Here is a 15014-nt window from a genome sequence, read left to right as displayed (position 1 = left end):
CCATTGGCCAGAACTGTCAACTACCGTGGGGGGCTCCTCAACCACCTACTTGCACAGACCACTTGTGTTCTCTGGATCTGATCCAGCTAAATCTTGGTTATAACCAGGAGGTATACATTATACGTGTATAAACGTATACGTTTCCATAATAATGGAATATAGCAAGGCTGTTCTGGGTGCGTGATTTGATGCCTCATATTTAACCATTCTGTTCTTATGTGAGGACAGTGACACAACAGGAATTGTTTCAAAATGATGTAGAAATCTGGACTTCAGGTGGCATGGACATCCTCCAGAGAGGCAGGAGCATGCATGGTGATTCTCTGGCTAGGGACTGCCCGAAACCAAGCACTGGACATCTTCCCACCACCAATGCCTTCAGTTCCAAGGGGTCTGTTAGATCATGTGGCCTGAGTGGCAGGACTGCTTGCACCACAACCAGGACATTCAGGAGTCCCTTCCTACTCTAGGATCCCCTCAATGCTGACCATCTTCCATGTCCCCTGTTTTATCAGCTCTATTTCTAGTTGACAAAAAGTTGTCTTTTAAAGTTAAAGGAAGTTACCAGGTACTGCGCTTCCTTTTTTTTTTTTTTTTTTTTTTCCAAGAAGATTCAAGAAACACTTTGGAGAATGACGAAAATTAAAAGGACTGATTAAGCCAATTGTTGGTGAGGATCTGGATAAGCTAAAATTCTCAAACAATACTGGTGCTGGTGAGACTGTAAAATTGTCTAACCACTTTAAAAACAGTCTGACAGTTCCTTAACAATAGATACACTCACCTATCATCTGTATGAGTGATTATACTCTTAGGTCTTAACTTCAAGGAAATGAAACAAATTCCCACATAAAGACTTAATATAAAATATAAATGTCTGTGGCAACATTATCTCTAACAGCCAAAACACCAGAAACAACCACATGTCAATTAGCAGATGAATATATAAATAGATTGTGTTCTATACGTACAATAGAATATTTAGGGAAACACACACACACACAACCAAGCAAAAAATCCCAAATCTACTTATACACCATATGCACAAGGATGAATCTCAAAATAATTATGCAGTAGGAAACAGACCACACAACAAAAAATAAAGATTCAATTGATATAAAATTCTAGAAAAGGCAAACTAATCTATACTGAAGTAAACAGTTGTCGGGAAAGGAAAACCATGGAAGACAGCAAGAGAGAAATTGTCAAGGGGCAGGAGGTAATATTGGGAAGGAAGGATAAGTTCATCATTTTGTTCGTGAAAATGGTTGCACCAGTGTGTGTTTGTTCTCATTTCCACAATCAACAAACTTGCAGGGATGATGGAGAAGGTGGTTGTCTCCAAGCCAGGCTGTGCCTGCCTTGTCACACCCGATCCACGGACACTGCGTGACTGCACGTGTGTCTCAAACACCAGCTTTGGCATAACCCTGTCGCATGCCCATCTCACACGTCTCTATGTAGTATGTGTGTTTTCTTTTTTTTTTTTAATTTTTTTTTTAACGTTTATTTATTTTTGAGACAGAGAGAGACAGAGCATGAACGGGGGGAGGGTCAGAGACAGAGGGAGACACAGAATGTGAAACAGGCTCCAGGCTCTGACCAGTCAGCACAGAGCCCAACACGAGGCTCGAACTCACGGACCACGAGATCGTGACCTGAACCGAAGTCGGACGCTTAACTGACTGAGCCACCCAGGCGCCCCAGTATGTGTGTTTTCCTATGGCCACACCTGCTGTTGTGTGTCAGCACCTTCCTTTTCACCACGGGCCTATGGCCTTTTGCAAATGCAGGTTCCGTCTCATGCTTGTCAAACTTGTTTTGTGGACAGGGTGGTATATGTGTATGTGGGTCCAGGCTGTCTTGAGGAGCATCAGCATCCCACACCTGTCCTCAGGCTGGAAGTGGGGCCTCCACAGGTTTGTCAGTACCACACACCTGTCACAGAGAGCTGCTGGGATGTATATTTCTCTAGACTATGCTGCAGTGTAACAGGTGCATATTTGTCATATACTGGGGCATATGGTATCTGAAATGTTTGCGTTTCCAGGCAGAGAGGACATGTCCTCGCAAACACCGTATGAGCTTCCAGGTATATCACCAACACACTCATCTGGGACTACAGCTCTCTGATCCATCTCATTGATATCTAGTTTATGAGAAATTTAGGGAAAGGGTAACCAAATTAAACTGCATCAGATATGCAAAAAAGACAAATCCAGAATGTGACAAATGCTAATGGACAAATGATTCAGGAACTTCAAGAATAAATAAGAATAAAAAAAAGTTAAAAAAAAACATTAGCTATAAGTTAAAAGAGAATTATGAGACAGAACTACTTTAGTCATAGATACATTTTGGAACCCGATTGCAACCAACCTGCCTTAAAAAGCAAGCACAGGAGTACCTGGGTAGCTCAGTTGGTTAAGCATCTGACTCTTGATTTCGGTTCTGGTCATGATCTCACAGTTCATGAGATTGAGTCCCACATCGGGCTCTGCACAGCCTGCTTGGGATTCTCTCTCCCTCTCTCTGCCCCTACCCCACTCATGCTCGCTCTCTCTCTCTCTCTCAAAATAAATAACCATTAAAAAAAAGGAGCACATATTTTAGATAATAGAAAAAATTGGGCATTGAAAACATTTTATTGTACTTTAAATATTTTTTGAACAAGTTGTTGAGGCCTTTAAACTTGAAAACGTGTTCTGCAGATTATGCATTAAGAGAGATGTCAGGGTGCCTGGGTGGTTCAGTTGGTTAAGCCTCTGACTCTTGATTTCAGCTCAGGTCATGATCTTTCGATTTGTGAGTTCAAGCCCCGCATCAGGCTCTGCACTAAGCCTGCGCAGAGCCTGCTTGGGATTTTCTCACTGCCTCTCTCTCTGTCCATCCCATGCTTGCATGTACTCTGTCTCAAAATAAATAAAAACATTTAAAAAAAATTATAAAGACAGATAAGATGTCAAGATTAGAAGTAAAACAGCATAGCAATGTGCATCATAATAGCAGAAACAAGAATGATGAAATGATAAATGATGGAAAACTGGGGAAAAGTTTATGGAACTTCATAACACAGTCCTTTCCTTTATGTATATATTTGAAAATATCCATTATAAAAGGTAAAATATGTCCTTGATTCAGTAACTTTATAAATTAAGGATGGATTATGAAGGGCAAGAAGGAACTTTTAGTCTCAAAAGTTTAAGAATACCAAAACACAAATTGTATGCTTTAAATATACAACAATTTATTACAAGACAACTATATAGTCAATACTCATTTTTCATGGATTTTGTTATTTATAAATTTGCCTACTTGCTAAAATTTGAAGCTATAAAATCAATACTCACACTTTTATATTTACCCAGACACATGCAGAGCTACAAAAAATTTGAGTCACCTGATGTGCATGAGATCAACAAGGCCACAGGATGCCTTCTCATTCACACTGAAAACAAGTGTTCTTCTCATGATCTCCTTATTGACATACTTGCAGTTTTTATGATTTTGTGGTTCCAAATGGCCTCCAAGCCTAGTACCTAAGTGCTGTCTGATATTCCTAAGCACAAGGAATGTGCCTTAAAGAAAATACATGTTAGGTAAATATTGGTTAGGCATGAGTTACAGTGCTGTTGGCCATGAATTCAATGTTATTCAATCAACAATATACAGTAAATGAGTTGCATTTAAACAGAAACACATGTAGGGGGGGCCTGGGTGGCTCAGTCAGTTGAGCGTCTGACTCTTGGTTTTGGCTCAAGTCAAGATCTCACAGTTTTGTGAGTTTGAGCCCTGCACTGGGTTATGCACTGGCAGTGCAGAGACTGCTTGGGATTCTCTTTCCCTCTCTCTCTGCTCCTCCCGCACTCCCACTGTCTCTGTATAAAATAAAATTTTTAAAAATATGTTAAACAGAAACACATGTAAAACAATGTTATGTATTGACTGACTGATGAAAATGTGACCAGAGGCCCTTAGGAACCTTATTTCCCCAGGAACAACGGCTCTGTATTCACTAATTCAGTGCTCCCAGTAACTTTCTAGAACATAACTGTCAAGAATAACAAGAACTGACTGTACTTCAATAAACCTGTTAAAAGAGCAAAGTAATTCTTAAAATTTGTGACTTCCTAATTATTTTACTATGTTTTTATATGTTCTTGGCATTATTCATGGCTACCTATCAAGTCCAGTGAAAACAGAATATGCTGTGGTACAAAGAAATTTGTATCTTTGTCCCCTCTCAGTCTGCCCTAACAAAATACCAGGCTAGTTGGCTTAAACAGCAGAAATTTATTTTCTCATGCTTTAGAAGTTAGAACTCCAAGACCAAGGTGCCATCAGGATTGATTTGTGATGAGGCCACTCTTCCTGACTTACAGACAACCATCTTTATTAGATGGTCTGTCTTTTGCTAATGGAGAGAGAGAAAGAGCACACAAAAGTACACAAGGGCCACACCTTCTAGTATCTCCTCTTCTTAAAAGGACGCCAGTCACATTGGATTAGGACCCCATCTTTATGATCTCATTTATCCTTAATTATCTCAATAAAAAAGTCACATCTGAAATACTTACATTAGGGATTAGGACTTGAACATACGAATTTTGAGGGGACACAATGCAGTCTATAACAGACTTACCGGTATTATGTAAAGGGCTTTATTCCTTGTGGATATTCTGGTGTTTTAGGAGATGGCAGTTGAAGGTAAATGATTTTCCATGTTCACTACATCCATAAGGTCTTTCTCTAGTGTGAACTCTCTGATGATTAATGAGGTTAGAACTCTGGCTAAAGGATTTCCCACATGTACTGCATACATAAGGCCTTTCCCCAGTATGAACTCTTTGGTGCTTAATGAGGCTAGAGCTGTTGCTAAAGGATTTCTGACACTCATTACATTCACAAGACCTTTCTCCAGTGTGACTTCTCTGGTGTCTAATGAGGCTAGAGCTGTGGCTAAAGGATTTCCCACATTCACTGCACTCATTAAGGCCTTTCCCTCATGTGAACTCTCCAGTGTAGAAGGAGCAAAGAGCCATGGCTAAGTGATTTCCCACATTCCCCAGAATCAAAAGGCCTCACTCCAGTGTGAATTCTCCAGTGTGTAATGAGGTAGGATTTGTAGCTAAAGAATTTCCCACATTCACTACACTCAAATGGCCTGTCTCCAGTGTGAACTCTCTGGTGCTTAATGAAGTTGGACAAGTTGGTAAATAATTTTCCACATTCATCACATTTGTGAGGTCTCAAACAAGTGTGAATTCTCTGATGTTGAAAGAATCGGTAACTAGAGATAAAGAATTTCCCACATTCACTGCACTCATAAGATCTTTCTCCAGCATGAACTCTCTGGTGTTTAATAAGGTGAGAACTCTAGCTAAAGGATTTCCCACATTCCCCACCCTCATAAGGCCTTTCTCCAGTGTGAATTCTCTGGTATTTAATGAGACTGGAGCTGTGGCTAAAGGCTTTCCCACCTTCACTGCTCTCATAAGGCCTTGTTCCAGTATGAATTCTCTGGTGAGTAATGAGGTCAGATTTGCAGCTAAAGAATTTCCCACATTCACCACAATCATATGGCTTTTTACCAGTGTGAACTCTCTGATCATAATGAAATTGTACTTCTTGCTAAATAATTTTCTGCATTCATCACATTCATGAGGTCTTAGCCTAGTGTGAACTCTCTGGTGTTGAATGAGGCCAGAGCTTTGCCTAAAGGATTTCCCACACTCCCCACACTTATAAGGCTTTTCTCTAGTGTGAACTTTCAAATGGTCACGGAGGCTACAGCTTTTGCTAAAGGATTTCCCACATTCACTGCAGCTATAACATCTTTCCCTCGTGAGGACTTGTTGGTGCTGAATAAACGTGTGTTTGGGGCTAAAAGTTCTCATGCAGTCTCCCTGGTTACAATGACAGTTTACATTGTGGAAGGCCACCACACACTCAGTTACACTGTTTGACTCCTCCCCAGTGTGAGTGACCTGTTGCCAGAGAAAGTTGAGCTGACCAAGAAGTCCTTCCTAATTTCTTTGCAGGTAAAGGGCTTCACTGACATCGAATTTGCAGTTCTCTAAAAGCAAGGCTCCGCCCATATTGCTTCTGAAGTGTTTCTCTCCAATGTGCTGCTAATGGTGCTGATGAAGGTTTGCAGTGTCATGAAATTATTTTCCAAATGCCCCACATATGTACAATTTCTGCTTATGATGAGTGTCCTGGTGCTTGATCAAATGCAAAATGTCTCTCAAGATGGGTCCACAAATCTTCTGGGGAGACATACCTGCTTTGGAAGTCCCGTCCTGTGACAATACTCTCGCAGAAATGCACTGCTCAAAACATATGGCCTTATCCTCCACTCCACACTGACAACCTGAAGGAAAGAAACATTGATGAAGTGCATGTTGACTCTGGTGAGAAGGGGAAACCTGTAGAAAAGTTATCTGACCAACCCAGGAATGAATCAGTGGGACTATTCTGAGGACCAGAGATCTGGGTACAGATTGTGGATGGGCAGCTTATCAGAACTGGGCCTCTAAAGATCATGGGATGGGGGAGGCCACACAAGGTAAAAGACACAACCATGGGGTGCAATACAGGAAGGAGCAGCATGGTCTACTACTTGTCCCTCTACAAACAACATTCAGCATATCTTGTCTTCTGCTGCCGTGGGTGTGTTAGGTAGAAGAATGTGTTCAGGCAGGAAAATGTGAATGCAACAGAGCAGCTGGTATGTGATGACTGTCTATGTGCACACACCATGACCCAACATGTAGACGCCAGTGTTAGAGCGCTTCAGGCAGAGCAATAACAGGTGAGATGGAGTCCACCAATGTGGGGGAATAACCCTGCTCTAGAAGTAAGAGTAGAAGCAATAAACAGCAGACATGACAGTTGGCAGTGTCAAGAATGGGAAAGGCACTAATAAGGTTTAGTCACCACTGTCATTACACCACAATATCAAACAATAAGTTTCTGATATGATTTGAACACAGCCCTGACACTGTGCCTCCCCCAGGGCCAGGTTCCCATTGAGCTCATCTTGCTGGGGCTGGATTCATGCTATGGACTCAATGTTTGTGTGTCTGCAAAATTCTCACGGTGACATCTTAACCCTCAAGGTGATGGTATTAGGAGGTGTGTGTGGCCTGTGGCAGGTGATTAGATCATGAGGGTGAAGTCCTCATGAACGGGATTAGTGCCTTTGTAGAAGTGACTCTAGAGAGCCCTCTCATGCTCTTTCTGCCATGTGAGGACATGGGTACAAGATGGCCATTTACGAACCAGGAAGAGGCCCTTACCACTGAATCTGCCAGTACCTCCACTGAGGGCTGCCCAGACATCAGACTTGTGAAATACATATTTCTGTTCTAAACACCCAGCCTATGTTAGTTTGTTATAGCAGTTGAAGTGGGCCAAAACAGAAATTGGTACAAGAAGCGGGGGCCTGCTGCAACAAATACCTAAGAAAGTGTTAGCAGCTTTGACACTGGGAGGTGGTGGGTAGGCTGGAAGAGCTTTGTGGAGTGTACCAGCAAAGGCCAATACTGTCATGAAGGGAGTGCTAACAGCAATTCTCATGACACTTTAGGAAGAGGAGAGTTGTACAGAAAGTTTCCATCATCTTAGATGATACTTAAGTGATCATGAACAGAATGTTGGCAGAAATACGGACGGGCTTCACCAGAATGGTGGAGGAAATAAGGAACATGTTATTGGACAATGGATATAAAAGGATGAATTTTGTTCATGTTCTAGTATTTTGGTTTTTTTTAGTTTTTTTAAAAAAAGGTTTTTTTAACGTTTTATTTATTTTTGAGACAGAGAGAGACAGAGCATGAACGGGGAGGGGCAGAGAGAGAGGGAGACACAGAATCGGAAGCAGGCTCCAGGCTCTGAGCCGTCAGCCCAGAGCCCGACGCGGGGCTCGAACTCACGGACCGCGCGCGAGATCGTGACCTGAGCTGAAGTCGGCCGCTTAACCGACTGAGCCACCCAGGCGCCCCCATGTTCTAGTATTTTGTAGAAGTAAAATGTAAAAGCAATTAAACTGGATATTTAGCTGGGAAAATTTCTAAGCAAAGTATTGAAGGAGTTGCTTGGTTCTTCTTGAATGTTTATAGTAAAATGTAATTAGAACTGATTTGAAGATGGGACGGTTAAGCAAAAAGGAACCAGAACTTGGGGAGCCTGGGTGGCTCAGTTGGTAAAGCGTCTGACTTCGGTTCAGGTCACGATCTCACGGTTCATGAGTTCCAGCCACACGGTGGGCTCTGTGATGGCAGCTCAGAGCCTGGAGCCTGCTTCAGATTCTGTGTCTCCCTCTCTCTGCCCCTTACCGACTCACACTCTGTCTCTCTCTCTCAAAAGTAAATAAACATTAAAAAAAAATTTTTTTAAGGAACCAGAACTTAAAGATGTGGAAAATTCTCAGCCTATCCACATTGAAAAAAATGAAAAAGCAGTTTTCTTTTTTAAATTTTTTTTTCAACGTTTTTTATTTATTGTTGGGACAGAGAGAGACAGAACATGAACGGGGGAGGGGCAGAGAGAGAGGGAGACAGAGAATCGGAAACAGGCTCCAGGCTCCGAGCCGTCAGCCCAGAGCCTGACGCGGGGCTCGAACTCACGGACCGCGAGATCGTGACCTGGCTGAAGTCGGACGCTTAACCGACTGCGCCACCCAGGCGCCCCGAAAAAGCAGTTTTCTTAAGAAAACACTAAGGACGTGGGCAAGTGACTGATAAGGGTATCAGAATGCATATGAACCAGACGTTATCAGCCACCTCCATAGAAGCCAGGTGCTATTCTTCAAGACAAGGGAAGAATGACACCCTCCTGCCCAGCACCTCAGGGTCATCAGACCTTCAGGGCTGCCATTCCCACCAACAGACCAGAGTATGGGCCAGTGGGGTAGAGTGATTTCATTGGGGGTGGGGGGGGGGGAGAGAGGGTCCACTTCCCTGGTTCAGGCAGGCCAGATGTGCCTACCGGGGCTTCAGGAAGGGGCTCTGGCAGAGAGCTGTAGTGTGCTCGACAGAGAGAGGGGGCCAGTATTCAGAATAGTAGGGCCAGGACCCAAAGCGATAGAGTCACCAGCTTATAGTTCCAGTTTGAGAAGAGCTACAGTCATGAAAGCCCAATCCAGGAGAGCATCAGAGGCAGGACTGCTGCCTACGAGAGCCTTGGAGGTGGGACTGCTGCTCCGTGGACCCGGATGGCACACCATGGAACCATAAAGTATTCTTCAGGCTTAAGGTTTAATGAAATTTGCCTGTGTGTTTTGAACTTATTTGCCATCTATCACTTCTCTTTCTCATTTCTTCCTTTTGGAACAGGAATATCTACTCTACCTCTGTTCCACCACCATAGTTCACAAGCACGTAACTTGTTTGGTTATATAGGTTCACAGCTGGAAAGAAATTTGTTGCAGGACAAATCATACCTCAAGTTTCACCCACACCTGACACAGATGATATTTAGATAAGACTTTAGAATTCAAAGTTGATGCTAGAACTAGTTAAGATTTGGGGGCTGCTGGAATGGGATGAATGCATTTTGCATGTGAGAAAGACATGAATTTTAGGAGCCAGGCGTGGAATGCTATGGACTGAAAGTCTGTGTCCCCCCAAAATGCATGCTGAAATTCTAACCCTCAATGTGATGCTATTAGGAGGTGGGGACTCCGTGAGGGGATGAAGGTAGAGCCCTCGCGAATGAAATTAGTGCCCTTATAAATGAGACCCCAGAGAGCTCCCTAATGCCTTTTACTATGTTAGGACACAAAGAGAAGGCAGCAGCTATTAACCAGGAACAAGGTCCTCAGCAGAACTAGACCATGCTGGTGCCTTGATCTGGACTTCCCAGCCTCCAGAAGTGTGAGGAATAAATGTATGTTTAACGACCCAGCCATGTTGGTTTTTTACAGCAGCATGAAGACAATTCATTTCCATCCTGTGAACCACAGGAGCTCTCCACCTCACCCCCAAAATAAGCAACTACACAGGACCTGGGTGATACAAGGATTCAGGGAAAGACAGAAGGGCACCAAAGATGGGCCCAGAACAACTCAGCACGTGATATACCGCAGGAAAGAAAACTAACAAAGAGAGCTTCAGAGGAGGGTCTTGTAAGAATAGATTCTGATCCACGAGTAGTGACTGTCAGTAATAACAATACCTGGCACAGGCAAGCATGAAGAAATGTCGGCTAGAGGAAGGAAGGACACCTAGGCACACATGTGCCTTGGATCTGCACAAAATCACCTGGCCTGTGAGAAAGTAAGCAACGTAGGATTCATTAGGATGACTGCATCCTGACCCTCCTGACCCTGCATCCTTCCCTGGGAGTCTGCAGGGAAGCAGGTGCTAGGGCTGCTAAAGGACAGAAGAGGGCAGTGCACATACCTTTGCCCAACCAACCACAGCACCTACCCAGGAAACTGAGGAAGGAAGCAATGCCCATGATCCTGGTGTGAGAATACAGCTGTCCCTTGGGAAAGAGGAAGGGCAAAAAGTATCTTAGGGCACAGGGGTAGGTTTAAGAGTCTTACCCAGGGAGGTCTTAAGTGCCAAGTTCTCCAGCATCACATTGTGGTACAGGCACATCTGAGCCTCATCAAGGAGACCCCATTCCTCCCAGGAAAAGTACACAGTCAAGTCCTTGAAGATCACAGTGCCCTGCTGCGATGGTGACAAATGAACCACAGACAGTCCACTTCTAAGGAGACACAATCCCTTCCCCTACACATCTACAGCATGCCCACCCTCCTTCCAAGCTCCCCAACTCAGAGGAGAAACTATGCCCTGGCACCACTGGTACCACTGTGTCTTCATGGGCCCATTAATCATGGAGTCCAGACATTAGCAACAAGAGGCAGGTGGACAAATGTGTATCTAAGTTGTAGGCCTGGCATACAGGGATCCAGCTGCTCGTATTATCCTGTTACGGCCAAGGTCTCAACACCAGGTCCTGGGACCATCAGGTATACTCTCTCTCCAAGGACACATCATTCTTTATAGGGCACATCCCCTACATCTCTGGAACCCACGGCCACATGCCCACGGCCACCAACACCTCATTGGCCCACTCCATGTGGCCAGGCATGTCCCTGAACTCTCCACACATTATTTGTGTTTTATTCAGCATCTCTTCATCCCACTGGTGAGGGTGGATTTCCCACCCTACAGTTATGGAGATGGCCAAACATGAAATCTGACACGGGCCAGATGAGAGCAACAGCAATTTATTAAGCACACATACGCACAGCATAGGAGTGAGACAATGCTACACCACACAGGGCCACACGGAGGTGGTACTCCAGAAAAGAATGAAGAACAGAGTCACCAGGGGCTCTGAGATGTAAGCTTTGTAGTATCAAGAAGTAGTGTACCTTAGTTCCCACGGGAAGAGGTGACTGGCTTGTCACGTAAGTCCATGGATTGGTAGGAAACTGAGACCTGCTGCAGAGAGATACACTGGAACTGCTCTAGTCTTCTTGATAAAAAAGGGGTGTTTGGTTTGGAGAGCTGACCCACAGGAGCAGGGTGGGGATGGGAACTTGCACTCAGGCCATATTAGCCATCCCATTTTCACCATATTTTAAGGGTATCCATAATAGGTCTTAATTTTAGGCCTATGCTAAACTTGGCAGATGGCATCCAGACTATGCTTGACCTATCCAAACAGGATCCAGTATCATCTCAGACATCCTATGGCTTCCTTAGTGGTCATAGCACCAAAGTCTACAAAGATCTCCCTTCCTGGTTCCATCCTTGCCTCAGACTCAACCACACAGAACCACGGATGGCTCTCAGATACCCGTGGCCCTCTTCCACTTCTGGGCTGCCCCTGTTGTCCTCTCAATAGTCACTGCCTACTCCTCATTCAAAGCTCAGCCCATTGGTGGCCCACTCCAGTTCTAGTGACTCTTACCGATGACCACATGTGCTCCTGACCCTCTTGTTCAAGATGAATGAAATACCATAAGCCCCATAAAAGTTCCTACAAAATCCTGGTGTGTAGAGAGTGGTGAATAGGCACCTGCTCTGACCTGAGACCTTGCCTCATTCTCGGCCTCTCTATCCAGCTCATGTCCACACTTCTCTTGGAAGCCTTGGCCACCTGCCAGACAACACTGTCGCTGGGGCCGGCCCCTCCCCACTTTCCCATCCCTCTACCCCCACTGATAACCACTTGCCTCCCTCATCTGTGTTTGCAAAGCTTGGTAACACCAGCCAGGTAGGTATCCAGGCCAGAGACCCAGGCCTCTGCCTCCACCCATCCCTTCAGCTCCCTTTAGAGTTTTACATCATAGCTTGAAGATCACCCCTCCTAAATGTGACCAACATTCGTTCACTGGGTTCCACAGAGCAGCCACCACATTTTGGATGCTTTCATCCTGAATCACTCCCCATATTTCAGACCTACGTATTCAGCTGCCCACTTAAAGGCCTCCCCTTAGTGGTCTCCAAAACATTTCAGACACTTAACAGGGTTAAAACACAGTTCCTGATATCCCCAGTGAATACTGCTCCTATAACCAAGTTCCTCATGGCAGATGATGGAACTTCCATCCCTACTTTTTTAAGTTTATTTACTTATTTATTGTGAGAAAGAGTGAGAAAGAGAGAGCACATGTGCATAGGGGAGGGGCAGAGAGAGAGGGAGAAAGAGAGAGAGAATCCCAAGCAGGCTCCGCACTGTCAGCAAAGAGCCTGACTCCTGGATCAATCTCATGAACCATGAGATCATGACCTGAGCTGAAATCAAGAGAAGGCTGCTTCACCAACAGAGCCACCCAGGCACCCCCCTTCCCTACTTCAAGACCAAAACCCATCTCTGAACTCTGTTTCACACCTTCAGCATTCACATCAGAAAATCTAGTTGCCCCTTTAAAAACACAGATCCAGAATCCAACCATATCTCAGCTATGACTGGGCCACTGACATTCACCTGGACTTCGGCAGTAGCCTCCACCCTGATCGTCCTTCCTCCTTCTCAAGCCCAGCTTTTGCCTCCTAATACTGCATCCAGTTGCAGCCTGTGAAGACCCTGGTTAAGATCGCCTCCCTCTTCTGATGCAAACTTCGCACTACCTCCAGAGTAGACACCCAAGTTTTCAGGCAGCCACTGCAGTCCTGACTCCTATCCCCCTGCTCTTTGTTCCCACCTGAAAGAAAGTCTTGTGGTTTCCTGATTATTCTGAGCTCAGTATTACGTCTAAGAATTTGCACATCCTGGTATCAAATCTAGGAATAAACTTCCACACGTGTTTACACTGACTGCTGGAACAGGCACACCTCCATATAACACCTGGCATGGACTTAGGACCCTATTTTGGGGTCCCTAGGCCCAAAGACCGAGTGAAGAGCACTGGAGTCCCAAGACACCACAATCCACAGGACATGCGGTTCAGGGTGAGGGACTGAGACACCCTCCAGTCCCTGGAGTTCCAGAGCCGCTTCTGAAGCCATGGGAAATGTGGAAAAAGACTGGCCTTGGATGAATGAGTCCATGGTGGGGTTCGATGGACTCAGGTCTCCCTGTACCCCTGCCCGGTCCTGAAAAGGAGACAGGTGACTTCGTGCTGGCTGCTCAACCTGAGGCACAGATCTCAATATCGCCGCTCACCATGCGTCCCGCACCCGGTCACGTCGGCGCTCAGACACGGGGCCCCCGCCCTCGAGCTCCTCCCCTGCCCGGGCACCGGGACCTGGGCCGCAGGGACGCGAGCAGGTGCCCCGCGCTCGGGCCTCGAGGGTCTGCGTGGGGAGAGGGCGGGGAGGGCCGGGGGCCGCGCGTTCACCTGGGCGAAGGGGATACTCTGTGGGCGGAGGGGACACTCGGCCCCGGCGCCGGGCAGCCCGGCGGCGTCGTCGAGCCACAGACCCCTGGCTGCGCGCCGAGGTCGGCTCCTCCCCTCGCGCCTTCTCGGTCAGTTCTCTTGGTCCCAACCCCAACGCTCCTAACCCTCGACCCGGGTGACAACACTCCAGCGTAGCCAAAGCAATTACTAGAAAGACGCCGGAAGTCTCTCCCCGACGTTTTGTGCCTCCTACCAAATGGCAATTTTCTGGGTCTTAATTGGCTGGGCAACGCTGTCTCTCCGCCCCCCCCCCCCCCCCCCCCCGGTTCCGTCGCAGAACTTTCTGGACAATGTAGTTCTCATAGAGCCTCAGGCTGCGCTGTAAGGGCGCTCGCACCTCACCTCCAATCGAAAAGGCCCAGCTCCGCCGCGAGGGGCGCTGGGAAACGGCGACTCCAGGTCCCGGGGCGGAGGAGGGTCTTGGCTCCTTCTTAAAGAGGCGGTACTGAGATTTCTGGATAGTCTGGCAGCAACGGATCATTTATTTAGAGACCTGTCGTTTTAGAGTCCCTGAAACTCAGCATGCTCTCAGAAGCTAAATATATTCTTCCAGATGTTCCCAAAAGCTACAGATCCAGATGCACATATTATTTCAGAGTTAGTCACAAAATGTGTCCAATGGTAGAGGAAACTAATAAAAATTACCGTACTGTAATTCAAACGTATGAGCTCTGAAGAATTAGAGCCAGTTTTAGAAACTGAAATATATGTGGGACGCCTGGGTGGCTCAGTTAGTTAAGCACCTGACTTCGGCTCAGGTCATGATCTCACAGTTCGTGGGTTGGAGCTGCACGTCAGGCTCTGTGATGGCAGCTCAGAGCCTGGAGCTTGCTTTGGATCCTGTGTCTCCCTCTGTCTCTGTTCCTCCTCCATTCTCATTCTCTCTCATTCTCTCTCTCTCTCTCTCTCTCTCTCTCTCTCTCTCAAATAAAGATTTTTTTTTTTTTAAGAAAAAAAGAAAAGAAACTGAACTGTATGTTCAATTAGAGACAAGAGGAATGCTCCAGATAGGGGCATGACAAGAAAGATGGAGGAGGATGTTGTGCCAGCCTGAAGCAGGAGTACAAAAATGGATCTGTAGAATGAATGGTGTCCAGTTTGGTGGGCAACACTTTTATCCATTCACATTTCCTATTCAATGTCCTTA

General features: G+C 45.7%; 1 protein-coding gene across 1 annotated transcript; it reads right to left on the bottom strand.

The window, feature by feature from the left end:
- Window positions 1-2452: 2452 nt before the first annotated feature.
- Window positions 2453-14588, bottom strand: ZNF256 (zinc finger protein 256). The gene is given in 6 exon segments (XM_049621861.1): window positions 2453-4991; window positions 4993-5609; window positions 5612-6004; window positions 6007-6053; window positions 6055-6373; window positions 14210-14588. Coding segments are annotated over 6 exon segments (1845 nt in total). The 5' UTR covers window positions 14349-14588; the 3' UTR covers window positions 2453-4661.
- Window positions 14589-15014: the final 426 nt, after the last annotated feature.

This window comes from Panthera uncia, assembly GCF_023721935.1.
Source record: "Panthera uncia isolate 11264 chromosome E2 unlocalized genomic scaffold, Puncia_PCG_1.0 HiC_scaffold_19, whole genome shotgun sequence".
NCBI lineage: Eukaryota > Metazoa > Chordata > Mammalia > Carnivora > Felidae > Panthera > Panthera uncia.
The sequence above is the reverse complement of the archived record's forward strand: the minus strand, read 5'-3'. Positions and strand labels throughout refer to the sequence as shown.